This window comes from Dreissena polymorpha, chromosome 9 (assembly GCF_020536995.1).
Source record: "Dreissena polymorpha isolate Duluth1 chromosome 9, UMN_Dpol_1.0, whole genome shotgun sequence".
NCBI lineage: Eukaryota > Metazoa > Mollusca > Bivalvia > Myida > Dreissenidae > Dreissena > Dreissena polymorpha.
The window spans coordinates 8,976,806-8,991,946 of record NC_068363.1 but is presented as its reverse complement, the minus strand read 5'-3'; the positions used below and the strand labels follow the sequence as shown (position 1 = coordinate 8,991,946).

The 15,141-nt window shown below is 35.8% G+C and overlaps 1 protein-coding gene and 1 pseudogene across 2 annotated transcripts in view; both read left to right on the top strand.

Annotated features, from left to right (window-relative positions):
• Positions 1-6,240, top strand: part of LOC127846589 (clavesin-1-like) — a 65,783-nt gene extending 59,543 nt beyond the window's left edge. For both annotated transcript variants that reach the window (XM_052378027.1, XM_052378026.1), the window contains exons 4-7: positions 1,592-1,653; positions 2,263-2,461; positions 3,471-3,581; positions 6,120-6,240. In XM_052378027.1, the coding sequence (XP_052233987.1) occupies positions 1,592-1,653; positions 2,263-2,390 (190 nt within the window). In that variant the 3' untranslated portion in view covers positions 2,391-2,461; positions 3,471-3,581; positions 6,120-6,240. The remainder of the gene's footprint in view (positions 1-1,591; positions 1,654-2,262; positions 2,462-3,470; positions 3,582-6,119) is intronic.
• A 5,188-nt stretch (positions 6,241-11,428) lies between these two features.
• On the top strand, positions 11,429-13,575 carry LOC127844751 (uncharacterized; annotated as a pseudogene).
• The last annotated feature ends 1,566 nt before the right edge of the window (positions 13,576-15,141 follow it).

Sequence of the window (15,141 nt, the reverse complement as noted above, 5' to 3'; positions counted from 1 at the left end):
GTATGCGCCACTTTGTTTTCATGATGTTTTACGGTACTGTATCATTTCTTTTTTAAATAATAATGTTCAACGATAAAAATCTTTCAGATCTCATTTAAACATAAAGGTCGGTTTGATTAGTAGAAACAAATTACTTAAATGCCTTGTTCGAGCGATACGTGCATATCTTCACATCACCATGTGTGGGTGAACAGCTTAATAAATTAAGCATCGTTAAGTGGATGAAAACACAAATTAAGTGAAACGTCAAATCACTTTTAGTCAGTGAAAGGTTGTTCCGTTTGTCTCGTTAATATTTTATAATTTTGCATGTGGTTCTAGTTCACATGTCTAAACAATTTTAATACTTTCCTGTCCAATGAAAACTCGGGTATATAGTGGTATAGAGTGCGCCATTAATCAAATAAATCTCATGTTAGTATTTACATCGTCAGTTAATTGCGTATTTAAATGCAACCGCATTTATAATGCTGTCTTTATTTATTCAAAACAAAATTAATTACACCTTTGTGCTGCACCTATTTGACATATTACACGCATTTTGATATTTATTTTCACGCTTACAGAGGGTAAAAGTCTTTGAAGTAAGACAACAGTGACATTTTGTTGAACGTTGTAAATACCAGTACATCAATCTCCTTGAAATGTTAACCCTTTGCATGCTGAGAATTTGTCGTCGCTAAAATGTCGTCTGCTGATTTTCTAAAAGTAGCATTTTCTTCGATTTTTTCAAAGATTACTACCAGAAAAGCAAACAGTTTGGATCCTGATGAGACGCCACGTTCTCATCAGGATCCAAACTGTTTGCAAAGGCCTCCAAAATTCGGTTCCAGCACTGAAAGAGTTAACGCTAAGAACGCCCTTGAAAACGGAAATCTCACACATAGAAATCAGTTTTACGTAAATAATTATTCATAATATGTCGCGTTCTTGTCATTATATATATGATACTGTATAAAATTAAATATTTCAAATTAATCACCGTCTGTTATAAGTCAGAATTGTTTTAATTATGTAACAGTCGAACTTTTACCTTTGATTGATCAGTGCAAATGAGGATCGTTATTTTACTTTGGGTTTTGCTTTTTAAAACACGTACAAATGCGTACTATGTAAACCCCCCCCCCCCCCTCGCCTCAATGCATTATGAACTGCGACATTCGAATATTGGTCTTATGTCAAAGGCGTTGCGTTCAATGTAGCTCCAAACAAGCTTGCGCTGATCTATCCGCAAATGATCCCACAAACCCATGCGCGAGTTTATATCGGTCTGGAGCTACATCTGCTGCATACGGCACGAGACACATGTTCGCTTTCCATTAAGAACATGCGACTCATTATATACTCACATCTATTGTATCTCACATAGGTGTAATTATTAAAAAAGATTGTCGCATTTATTAATTTAGACCATAAAGATACACAATTCACTGCATGACATTATGTATTTTGTCATACGCTAAGTTGCGATCCAAAGTCGATTGTATACATATTAATGTTTCCTAAAATTTTAGACAAACACTTGAACAGACATTCGTTTAAGTAAAACAACTTATAGTGTGTTAACTATATTCTTGTTTTCTTTTTCAAGCATTTATGTTCCATTGCCTGGACGGGACAAACAAGGGAGAAAAATCGTCATTGTCCGATTAGGTAAGATTTTACGAGTGGCGTACCTTGTAATTATCATAAGAAACAATCTCTGTCTCATTTATCAATATAATGATCCCAGAAGGCGATTGATTTGTGTACAAAACCACCCATGCGTAAATATGCATGTACAAACAACTCTTAACCCCTTAAAGCACCAATAGTAGTTTAACAGTTGATAAGGTATGTTATTTTAAAAGGACATTCCACTTAGAGTCTTTTCTAACGAGTGGACATTATTTCGGCGTGCCTCGTTTTGCCGAGTGGTTTCCATTGCATAAGAAATAGAGTATCCAGACAGGCTTGTAACTTACGTTGCCATTGTCAGATTACATGTGTTTCAAACGTGCGAAATGACAAAAATGGACGAATGAAGTAGTTAATATATGACCCGTTGGAATGGCGCGTTGACTCCCTAAAACGACAAGGACCTGGATTTTTCATTTCGCCGCATATATTTTTCGGTTTGGCGCCCCTCGAACAACTTGTCAGAACGACATGGACAGAAATCAGTAACCAAAGAATATTTAAGCATGGTTTGCTACTTCAGAAATCAAAAACTCCAGAATCAAGGCATCTCGCATCAATGGCAGAATGAATTTTGTTTTTCAGGTGAAATGGACCCACGCGGCAAAAGGAACACGTTCGATGACGTCATGCGGGCAACCTTGGCGATGTTCGATTACATCCTGCTGGACGAGAACATTCAGGTGAACGGCTGGTGTTCATCATCGACCTGACCGGCTTCAGCAGACACCACTTTGTCTCTGCCGGCATCGAGAACACCAAGCGATGCATGGTAGTTACTCAGGTAAGCTGTTTAAGATATCATAACCGTTTCCTTTTGTTGTGATACTTCTGCTTTTGAAAAAAGTGATGGTTCCGAAAGTCGCCTGTTTATTCCTTTAATTTAATTATTGCGTTGTCCCTTCCCACATCTTCTCTTCCCTGCCCACCACTCCCAGCCTGCCTCCCTTCATTCCTTCCGCCCTTAACTCCATTCTCCTCCTTCCTTCCTTCCTTCCTTCCTTCCTTCCTTCCTTCCTTCAGGCCTTCCTTCCTTCCTTCCTTCCTTCCTTTCCTTCCTTCCCTTCCGTTCCTTCCTTCCTTCCTTCCTTCCTTCTTTTCTTCCTTCCTTCTTTTCTTCCTTCCTTCATTCCTTCATCCTTCCTTCCTTCCGTCCTTTATTAATTCCTACCTTTATTCATTCCTTCCATCCATTCCTTCCTCCCTTCCTACCTTGCTTCCGTTCTTCCTTCCTTCTTTACTTTCTTCATTATTTCATTCCTTCCTTCTTTCCTTCCTTACTTCCATCTTTCCTTCCTTCTCCTCTCTACCTTCCGTTCTTCATTCTCATCCTTTCCTTTCTTCATTCCTTCTCCTTCCTTCTTCCTTTCCTTCCATCTCCTTCATTTCTTCCTTCCTTCCTTCTTTCCTTCCTTCTCTTACCTCTTCCTTCATTCTTCTTCCTTCTCATCGCTTCCTTCTTCTTACTTGCGTCCTTCCTTCTCTTTCCTTCTCCTTCCAAACATTCCTCCTTCCTTCATGTATTCATATGTACATCCATTTATTCGTTCAGTACTTTCTTCCTTTATTCCTTCATGTCATCTTTATTCTTGTATTCTCTCTTTTCTTAAATTATTTATTTCCTTTTCTCAATCACTCCCTTCATTTCTTCCTTCCTTCGATTATTTATCTCGTCCGTAAATTTTTAAGTTCCTTTCATTTTAACATAATTCACGTCAATGTTCAGCCAAATATTGCTGTTTATAATTCATAATTTAGACAAAGCTAGAGAGTTCACTGTGTCTTTCTTACAGAAAGCCCTTCCAGGCCGGATAAAGGAACTCCATTACTACAACCCTGGACCGATTTTCGAAAGTATCTTTAATATGATACGACCCATGATGAGCGATAAGCTGAAACAAAGGGTATTCGATTTTTACACTCAGGCATAACTCTGTTAAAGAAGAACAGTGATGTATTAATTTTACCCATGACCTTTGTGTAAAATATAAATTTGAACCATTGCCTTTTTGTTAATTGAAAACAAATGTGTCGATCTGCGTAGTTTGAAAAAAAACTCGCTTCTCAATGCAGGATCGTCTAACTTTACAACATTGTCCAATACTCATTTAGTTTTAATAAACATGTTTGTTTTCAATTGTGTCTTAATAACTCGCGACTATAACACTTACTAATTTAATAAATTCATTAAATATCCCTGATTGTTAGCTCCACTATGTCGGCGTCGGTGTAGGCGTTCGCGTAATGGTCTTGTTAAGGTGCAACATGTCCATATGACTGTTCATATGACATGTATTCGATTTAAACTTCACATTTGTATACCCCCATTACCATTGGTAATGGTGGCTATATAGGAGTCACTTTGTCGGTCGGTCGGTCTGTCCCGAAATTTCAACCGATCTTCACCAGACTTGGTACGAAGTTGTATCTAGATGATGTTTAGGTCAAGTTTGAATATGGGTCATGCCAGGTCAAAAAATAGGTCACGGGGTCACTTAGTGTGTTTTAAACTGAAAGTTTGTCAGGACCATAACTATGTCATTTATCGTTAGATTTCAAAAATACTTGGTACATTTTTTAACTATCATGGGACGGTGTATCGTGTGAAAAAAGTACGTAGATATATCAAAGGTCAAGGTAACACTTGGAGTTCAAAGGTCAAATGCTTGTCCGGGCCATAACTTTGTCATTTATTGTGAGATTTTGAAATAATTCAGCAAATGTGTTCACCATCATTGGACGGTGTGTCGCGCGAAAGAATTACGTCGATATCTCTAAGGTCAATGTCACACTTTGAGTTCAACGATCATAAATGAGCTTGTCCGGGCCATAACTATGTCATTCATTGTAAGATATTAAAATCATTTAGCACATTTGTTCACCATCATTTGTCGGTGTGTTGCGCGAAAGAATTACGTCGATATCTCCAAGGTCAAGGTCACACTTAAAGTTCAAAGGTCGAAAATGGCCATAAATGAGCTTGTCCGGGCCATAACTATGTTGTTTATTGTGAAAATTTAAAATCATTTGGCACATTTGTTCACCATCATTGGACTGTGTGTCACGCGAAAGAATTACGTCGATATCTCCAAGGTCAAGGTTACACTTTGAGTTCAAAGGTCAAAAATGGCCATACATGATCTTGTCCGGGCCATAACTATGTCGTTTATTGTGAGATTTTACAATCATGTGGCTCTTTTGTTCACCATCATTGGAAGGTGTGTCGCGCGAAAGACTTACGTCGATATCTCCAAGGTCAAGGTCACACTTGTTAGTTCAAATGTCAAAAATGGCAATAAATGAGCTTGTCTGGGCCATAACTTTGTCATTCATTGTGAGATTTTAAAATGACTCTGTATATTAATTTTGTTTACAGTCATTGAACGGCGTGTCATGTGAAAGAATTCAAGAGTTCAAAGGTCAAAATGGCTATAAATGATAATGGCATAATAATTCTTAAAAATCGCCATAAATTAGATTCTCTTGTTTTGTGAAGACAGCATGCAAAATAGTCTGTGTGAATGCGGCACGTGGGGTTTTACGTCACGTCTGTGACAAAGCTCTAGTTGTTCGGGGTTCTTATCTGAGGTGACTGACTAAGTTCCATAACTCTGAATGTCAGTTTAGCAGAATTATGCCCCCTGTTTACTTAACTTGGTGCATCAGCTCCTTATCACAAACTAAACCTATATTTTGGGGCCATTGTGTAAGGTTACTGAACAGGTTCCAAAACTCTGATCTGCAATTTAGTAGGAGTGCATATGTATACCAAATTTTGTTCTTAATTTTTGTTGTTGATCTGGTTTACTGTAACTACTTCATTTTCTGTATTTACTATAGTTGTTAAAATAAAACGTTACGCATGTTTTCATGGTCTTTACGAACATTCACTGACCATGTCTTAAAACATTAAAGTTAAAATTGAGGTTGTAGTTTGCATGCAACGAGCACTTTTTTCTTTAACTACTACATATATCTATTTGAATTATCACAGATGACATTGAGATCATCATGCGAGGCCCACAATCATCGCCTGCAATTTAGCAGAATTATACCCTTTTTGTTCTTAAATAATTTGCTTGCAACAACTCCATATCTACGACAGATAGGGGTATAATGCATGTGCCTAAAGTGTCGTCCCAGATTAGCCTGTGCAGTCCGCATACATTAATTTGTAAATAGTTCATAATATATTTTCTTGGAATGTTTACATTTCTAGTTTTTTTAAACAGCTGTGATATTACATTTACTTTATAAATACTCAGATAATTAACTTCAAAAGTCTTTGTGATTATGATATAAGTTTACTGGCAAAAATGTATAAAATATTTTCATATGCATTCCACTTCTGCACGTCTTGAGATATTAGATTTTACTATTACTCCGTACGGACTTTTTAAAAGATTATAGGCTAATTCATGATTTATTTATCTACATATCAGGTCCACGTGCATGGTCAAAGTCTGACGTCAGTATATGAGAAGATTGAGATGTCGCTGCTACCCGAGGATTACCTCCCTGAAGACGAGACCCCAAACGCGGGATATATTGAGGACATTTGTAGTAAGTGTTTATTTACTAAAGCTCAGAGAGTTTGTTTGTAGATTTTTGTGCTCCCCCACAATTTATTTTGAGGGGAGCATATAGTTGCCGCTTCGTCCGTTCGTGCGTGTGTGTGTGCGTCTGTCTGTCCGTCCATGCACAATTTTTGTCCGGGCTATTTCTCAGCAACTAATGACCGGAATTCAATGAAACTTTATGGGAAGCTTCACTACCAACAGGAGATGTGCATATTATCAGCCGATTATGGTCGGATGATTTTTCACAGAGTTATGGCTTTTTGAAATTTTCTATAAACTGTACATATAGTGCAATTCTTGTCCGGGCTAATTCTCCCCAACTACTGACTGGAATTCAATGAAGCTTTATGGGAAGCTTAACTTCCTTGAGGAGATGCGCATGCTATTTTTGGGTTCTGGTTAGAGGATTTATTTAGATAGTTATGGCCATTTGAAATTTTTAAGTTGCTAAACCATCCATCGTATTATTTTGTCCAAAGTTATGCCCCTCAAGACGTTTCCTTTTATCTGAATATATAGTGCAATATTGTGACAAAAACCCTTTGGGGAGCATCACCCGTCTCCGACGGTTTGTTGTTTAAAAGGTTATTCAAAACGTTATCGTATTTAAGTCAATCGCTTTTACATAAGATCGCTATATGATTAGTGGCGAAGCCGAATATTTCAACATCCCATGCAATATTTGGCGTGAAGTAAATAGGAATTAATCGGTTATTTATAGGCAAACTATTATAATTACTGGTCTGAGAAAGCATATTAATGGTTTGTTGTTCGACAATCGCTACTTTTCAACTCGACACGCATGCCAAGCATGTACTACGTCACGCGACCTACACAAACTTCTTATTCTTATTTGATCAATAAAACTATTTTGAATCTGTTTTGTAGAAAACATAGCCAAGGATATGGCAAAACCGGAAGTGCGGGCATTTATCAAGGACTTGCACAGCGGTCAGTATGGAGTCGATCTCTCACTGAAACCGCATGACGACGAACCACAAGCCTCGTTTCGAAAGCTGAACGTTTCGTAAATTCATATCAGTTTGTAAATTTGAACGTAGTTACCCAGTCTGGAGAAAAATATGGACTTGCTTTTGAGGTTTTGCTCAAAACAGACAGCTGTCTGAATGGAAAGCATTTCTGAACAATTAAAATGGAGGAAATTCCGTACAATTTACCCAGTCAGTTTTCCGAACATTTCAGTAGAAGTTCAGCTCGGTTTGAATTAATTAACGTGCAGTGAGAGAACAACCAATGGCCCGGTGTTACCCAGGTTGTTAATATAACATATAAAATATCAATGGCAATACAATGAAGGCATTGTCTAAAAATGCCTTTTCTTTGTGATTTTAATGAAATGTGGATGTATACAAACCGTAAACACGTACTCGTCTTTCCGAAAGATTACTGCTATTGATAAAATGTGTTGATTATTTTCAATGTGTTAACATTTTATATGCGTACATGTGAACATTTGTGACTTAATTATTATGTTGTTCAGAATGTTAGTGTTATTCTGTCTGGTATACAAATGACTTCATATGTTATATTTTGTTTCTAAAACTATTTTATGAGCCACGCTCGGGACCACTGGGCTAAAAGCGTGTGCATACAGTGTCGCCCCAGTGCACTCCGCACAGGCTCACGAGGGACCACTGGGCTAAAAGCGTGTGCATACACTGTCGCCCCAGTGCACTCCGCACAGGCTCACGAGGGACCACACTTTCCGCCTAAACCGGATTTTCGTTTATAAAATACTTAATTTCAACGAAACATTCCATAAAAGCGGAAAGTGTCGTCCATGTGCAGATTGGGGCAATATTTTTATTTTGTAAATAGTACACAAATTATGTTATACCTTACAAAAGTCATAATTTTAATACGTTATTTTGTTTTTCAATCTTAAGCTTAATATTTAGCTAAAACTTGTCAAGTGTTTTTGGCAAAATTAAAACAGTTCCTGCTGTGGCTCTAAAAAACTAGATTGTATTACAATTACTTTCGTGTTGATGAAGTTTGAACAAGCATAATTGTATATATATTTATATATTAAATATACTCTGTGAATGTTTTCACAAACTTTCTGCAATGTCTTTGTACGTTTGTTTTTTATGATCATATGTATACTGATCTGCTTATTTTTATTGTATTATTATTATCATTATTATTATTATAATTATTATTATTTTTATTATTATTATTATTATTATTATTATTATTATTATTATTATTATTATTATCATTATTATTAAAGATTTTACATGTCCAATCTGCTTACCTTATACTTGTCGATTAATTTTCATTAAAGTGTTGTAAAATGCAAACCTGTAATAAATTATTTAACATTTCAATTGTTGTAATGAACGTTATTGGACAAAGTAAATAAACAACTGTATACCGTTTATCACCATAAAGAGAAACATATTTGATCTCCTTTCGTCGGTTAAAAAGCAAACACATGTGACTTGTAAGTTTAATCAATCTCCATGCAGAGTTGTCGTTCTTTGCTCTCACATTTGATCCGGCTTCTGGTTCCAGTCAAATCTCTGCGCGGGGTTGAAGTTTAACGATAACCGATTTGGTGAAACAATTTATTAAAAAATATATTCCACAAACATGATATTCTCTTAAGCAGATATTCTTATAGATGATTTGAGCCGCGAAACTGCGAAAATGGGTCTTATTTCATATTCGGCCCTCGTAGCTCCAAACCAGCCTTCGCATTAAGCGAATCGGTGACTGTAGCGGAAATGTCTTAAAGCGGGTATATACGATTTTTTATATGTGTTTAATTGTAATATATTGATTAAATATGTTACAATAACACAAAATAGGCAAGAAAATTATACATTACAGCCGAATTTCATAAAATGCAGCAAAGACAAATTAGCGCCCCGAGCCGATTGTGACGTACATATTTTCCTACAATAACCGAAGCATTCGTCTTTGTATTAGGATCGGAGTTAGTGTTCGTGTGTCGTATGAATAGATATCGTTGCAGGTATTCAAATAAACCGTTAAACTAAGTTAAGATTCAAATCGTACATGTATGGTATACATGCTGGCGAATTCGGCTGTACAGCCGTTTTCAATTTCAGAATTAAATATCTGGCTTATTTCGCATTTTTCGACACATGTTCTTCTTAACTTTTATTTTAATTTATATTGAAATATATATATAATAAGTTTTTTACACTTTTTATATAAATTTATAAATATTTGACAAAATCTGACCGCGTTTGACATTTGACTCATTTTCGTTTGACGCTGGTCATTTTGTTATTCACCTGGGTTCTTTGAAAACATCAGTATAAACAGAAAAACTGTATTGAACACTTGTTTATTACATTTAGTATTACGAATCACAGTTTATTACTCCGATTCGGCTAACTCGCTTCGGCCGTTTACATATTATGTGAAAACCAATATGGCCGCAAAATCTTTTAAATGTATGAAAGTTAACTATATTACATATTAGCTTGGGGGGGGGGGGATAACTGCATCCAAAGCAGGAAATAACGAAACGACGAAGAAAAACACGTTTTACAACAAATTTCATCAATATATTAAATCATATCGGACTCGAAGGGAAACGATTGGTATATTGCTATCTAAGACATAAAATAACTAGTAAGGTGTGTAAACATTTGCCGCCCATATTGCATTGAAATCTACACACGTCGTAAAATCATTTATAAGTTCACTAATTTTATGGTAAGCATAGACACGCCGGTCATCCGGTTTCTCCGATAAATACATATATTATTGAAACACAAGTAAAAGCATCCGCATCAATTTTATATGAGAAAATTACAGGAATTGTAACTAATCCGAGGTCTTGAATGAACTGAACTATGTCTTGAATGAAGTGGATTGTTTCATGTGAGCTGCAATATACTTGATATATAAATCGTGCTTCAACCGGCTTTACAATAATCCTTGTATTTAAAAAAGTGATTTTATTGTAATATTTAGACTAATCATCCAGTTCATGCTAATTTCGATGGACATTCCATGTGTGTTTTAACATGAATACCACAGTTCTTCTGTGAATTTCTTTCTTCGAAGAACGAAATGCTTTACCGTGTATCGGCTAAACTAAATTTCGTGTCTAAAAACATAGGCAAACTAACATCTCGTGCCTGGTCTTTGATCCGTGTATCAAGTATCCGGATGACCGGCTTAATAGTTAAAATAATATTCGTCTTACGTGCACCAAACTGCGTTTTCTTTGTGTGTTTTTTTTATGTGCGTTGTTTCATCTGGCAAAACTACTTTGTTTTATGTCCTACAATTAAAACATCGATTTCTGTTACAATTCCTAAAGATCTATTTTTCAAAACATTGGAGCCGCGCTCTGGAAAAACCGCACTTAATGCATGTGCGTAGTGACTTGCTTATCAGGGACGAAACTTCTCGCGTGGACTTGACTTTCGTCTGAGCCTGCACGGACTGCACATGCTCATCTTGGACGACACTTCACGAATATGCATTTATTCTTTTTTTCCCACAGGCCGGCTCATATTTGCTGTTATGTTTAGGGTTGTTTCGTTATTATCAAAGAATTTCTGGCAACCGCTTTTATTATCCAAACAAAGGCCCCTCTAGAATAAATACAGCTTAATTCCCCTTAAATATATTGCGACATACATTTTCAATTGTGATTGCTTTAGAAAACTGGGTAATCATCGACCTTTCGTCGACATTAATTATTCATTAAAACACCCTTGTATTGAATCTTTTTCCGCAAGGTGATCAATGAAATTCACCTTAAAAAATGATTTCGCCGACATTTATTATTGTTTCGCGATTCAGGATAACACAGATTACTACGAAGTTATGTATAAGTTGCATGATTAGTTTAGTGACGTGAATTTGTATAAGTTTTATGTTGTAAAAATACCAAGGCGGGGAAAACGAAGGTTCTGGATACTAACATACGCATTCTGGGAGCTTAAACCTGTACGACATTTTTACATATAAGAACAAATTATTATATGGTATTAATACTGTTTAAATATATTTATTTTGGTCTGCGCTCATTGTGTGAATAAAATAGTTAGTGCGCAACTGATACCTTTTTCCAAATGGTATAAACTGCGAAACGGATAGCTTCTAAAATAGCAATGTATCATAACACAGTGACGTCATAACACGAATGATGTGACGTAATGAGCACCTACGCCCGCCTCTCAAACGTGACAAGCACCTCGTGGCAGGAACCGGAAGACCCTGCCAGGCACCTGCGCGTTGAAGTAGGTACTCTTCCAAATAAAGTTTTTACCAGGTTAAAATAACTACGTTTAAAGGTATATTTTCTCTGCAAAATCCATAATTATATGAGTCGCGTTCTGAAAAAAAAACTGGGCATAATGCATGTGCGTAAAGTGTCGTCCCAGATTAGCCTGTGCAGTCCGCTTTTATGACATTTTTCGTATAAAATGAAGGCCCTTCTTAGCAAAAATACAATTCAGGCGGAAAGTGTACCATATTTGATATTACCTGCAAAACGTCTGAAATAATTTCAATATGTTTGATATAAACTGGAATATTTGTTTATGAATTGCTATATGTCTGACATGAAATGTAAAAGGTCTTACATTATCTGCAATGGGTCTGAGATGAAGTGCGCTAGATCTGATAAGAACTGCGCTAGTTCTGATATGAATTACGCTAGCTCTGATATGAACTGCGCTAGGTCTGATGTGACTGCGCTAGATCTGATATGAGCTGCACTTGGGATAAACTGTAGTCAGTCTGGCATGAACTGTAGTAAGTCTGGCATGAACCGCAATTAGATGGTATTAAGAGAAGTAAGTCTGGTATGAACTGTAGTTAGCTTAGTATGAACTGTATTTAGTCTGGAAAGAACTGTAGTTAGTCTGAAATGAACTGTCATTAGTTTAGAATGCACTGTAGTTAGTCTGGCATGAACTGTAGTTAGTCTGGTATGCACGGCCCGGTATGCACTGAAGTTAATCTGATATGAACTGTACTTAGTCTGGTATGCACTTTACTTTTTCGTTATAAACAGTAGTAAGTCTGGTATGAATTTTAGTTAGTTTGGTGTGAACTGTAGTAAGTCTGGAATGAACTGTAGTTAGTCTGATATGAACTTCAGTTAGTCTAGAATGAACTGTGATTAGTCTGGTAGGAACTGTAGTTAGTCTTAAATGAACTGCAGTTAGACGGGCATGAACTGTAGTAAGTCTGGTATGCACTGTAGTTAGTCTGGCATAAACTGTAATTAGTCTGGTATGCACTGCAGTTGGTCTTATATGAACTGTAGTTAGTCTGGTATGAATTATAGTTTGTCTGGTATGAATATTAGTTATTCTGATGTAAACTGTAGTTAATCTGGTATGAATTGTAGTAAGTCTGGTATGAACTATAGTCAGTATGGTATGAATTGTTGTTAGTCTTGTATGATCCGTAGTAAGTCTGTAATGAACTGAAGTTTTTCTGGCTTGTACTGTAGTCAGTATGGTATGAACTGTAGCTAGTCTGGTATGAACTGTAGTTAGTCTAGTATGAACTGTATTTAGTCTGGTATGAACTGTACGTTTTTGGTATGAACTGTAGTTAGTCTAGCATGAACTGTAGTTAGATGGTATTAACAGTAGTAAGTCTGGTATAAATGTAGTTAGCTTGGTATGCACTGTAATAAGTCTGGAATGAACTGTAGTTAGTCTGAAATGAACTGTCATTAGTTTAGTATGCACTGTAGTTAGTCTGACATGAACTGTAGTTAGTCTGGTATGCACTGAAGTTAATCTGATATGAACTGTAGTTGTTCTGGTATGCATTTTACTTTTTCGGTTTAAATAGTAGTAAGTCTGGTATGAACTTTAGTTAGTTTGGTATGAACTATAGTTAGCCTGATATGAACTGTAGTTCGTCTGGTATGAACTGTAATTAGTCTGGTATGAACTGTAGTTAGTCTGGTATGAACTGTAGTTAGTCTCGAATGAACTGTAATTAGTCTGATATGAACTGTAGTAAGTCTGAAATGAACTGTTATTAGTCTGGTATGAACTGTAATTTGTCTGTAATGAACTGCAGTTAGTCTGGCATGACCTGTAGTTAGTCTGGTATGCACTGTAGCAAGTTTAATATCAACTGTAGTTAGTCTGGCATGACCTGTTATTAGTCTTGTATGAACTGTTATTAGTCTGGTATGAACTGTTATTAGTCTGGAATGAACTGTAGTTAGTCGGGAATGAGCTGAAGTTAAACTGGAATGAACTGCAGTTAGTCTTATATGAACTGTAGTTAGTCTGGAATGAACTGCAGTTTGTCTGGCATGAACTATAGTTAGTCTGAAATGCACTGTAGTTAGTCTGGCATGAACTGTTGTTATTCTGATATGCACTGTAGTTAGTCTGGTATGAACTGTAGTTAGTGTACTATGAACTGTAGTTAATTTGATATGAACTGTACTTAGTTTGATATTAACTGTAGTTAGTCCGATATGAACTGCAGTTAGTCTGGCATTAACTGTAATTAGTTTGGTATGCACTGTAGTTAGTCTGATATAAACTGTAGTTAGTCTGGCATGAACTGTAGTTAGTCTGGTATGAACTGTTATTAGTCTGGTAAGAACTGTAGTTAGTCTGGAATGAACTTCAGTTAGTCTGATACAAGCTTTGGTTAGTCTGATATGAACTGTAGTCTGGAATGGACTGCAGTTAGTCTTGCATGAACTGTAGTCAGTCTGGTATGAACTGTAGTTAGTTTGGCATGAACTGTAATTAGTCTGATATGCACTGTAGTTTGTCTGGTATGAACTGTACTTAGTCTTGTATGTACTGTATTTAGTCTGGTATGCACTGTAGTTTGTCTGATATGAACTGTAGTTAGTCTGGTATGAACTTTAGTTAGTCTGGTATGAACTGTAGTTAGTTTGGCATGAACTGTAATTAGTCTTATATGCACTGTAGTTTATCTGGTATGAACTGTACTTAGTCTTGTATGTACTGTATTTAGTCTGGTATGCACTGTAGTTTGTCTGATATGAACTGTAGTTAGTCTGGTATGAACTTTAGTTAGTCTGGTATGAACTGTAGTTAGTCTGGCATGAACTGCAATTAGTCTGATATGAACTATAGTTAGTCTGATATGAACTGTAGTTAGTCTGGTATCAACTTTACTTTTTCGGTATAAACATTAGTAGGTCTGTTATGAACTGTAGTTAGTCTGATATTTGATAATTCGCATTTAAAACCTTTTAATGTTCATATTTTTGTTGGTACAAAGAAAAAGCAAGTGAAATAAGTAAAAATATGTTAGAAACAAAATTATTAATTTATGTATATGTACAAGTATAAGAAATAAGCAATATCTTTAAAAATATTTTTGCTCTTTAATACCACATTGTTTTACCATTAAAAACATGGTCGTTTAATGAAATGCCCCATAATCTTAATGTCCAATTTTTGTTTAATATATTTATTAAAGAAAACGTTAGTTTAAAGTGATATAGGTTTTGACATATGTAAAATAAGAAGACAGGTCGTTTCTTTGTTGTCTATTTAATTTTTTTATTCTACAGCTTTAACGAATCTCATTTTTACTATGACGCTTAGCCATGGTGTGTGTTTCTTCTTTCGATGGTGCTTTTATGATATTATTCGTAACTATGTGTTGTATAAGGTCTAATACGAAATAAAAATATGCGATTAATTATACGTCGTTGTATATAAAAAATAAACTGAAATTGAAACTATCCCCATAAAGAATTTAAAGGAATAGTCATACACACATTTATTAATATTACATTTCAGTGATTAATAATGACTTTTTTTTAATTAAATATTTTACAAAACATTGAATTTGTCAACAGCGCTCAAGAATGGATCTACCGATGACAAAGTACAATCAAGTT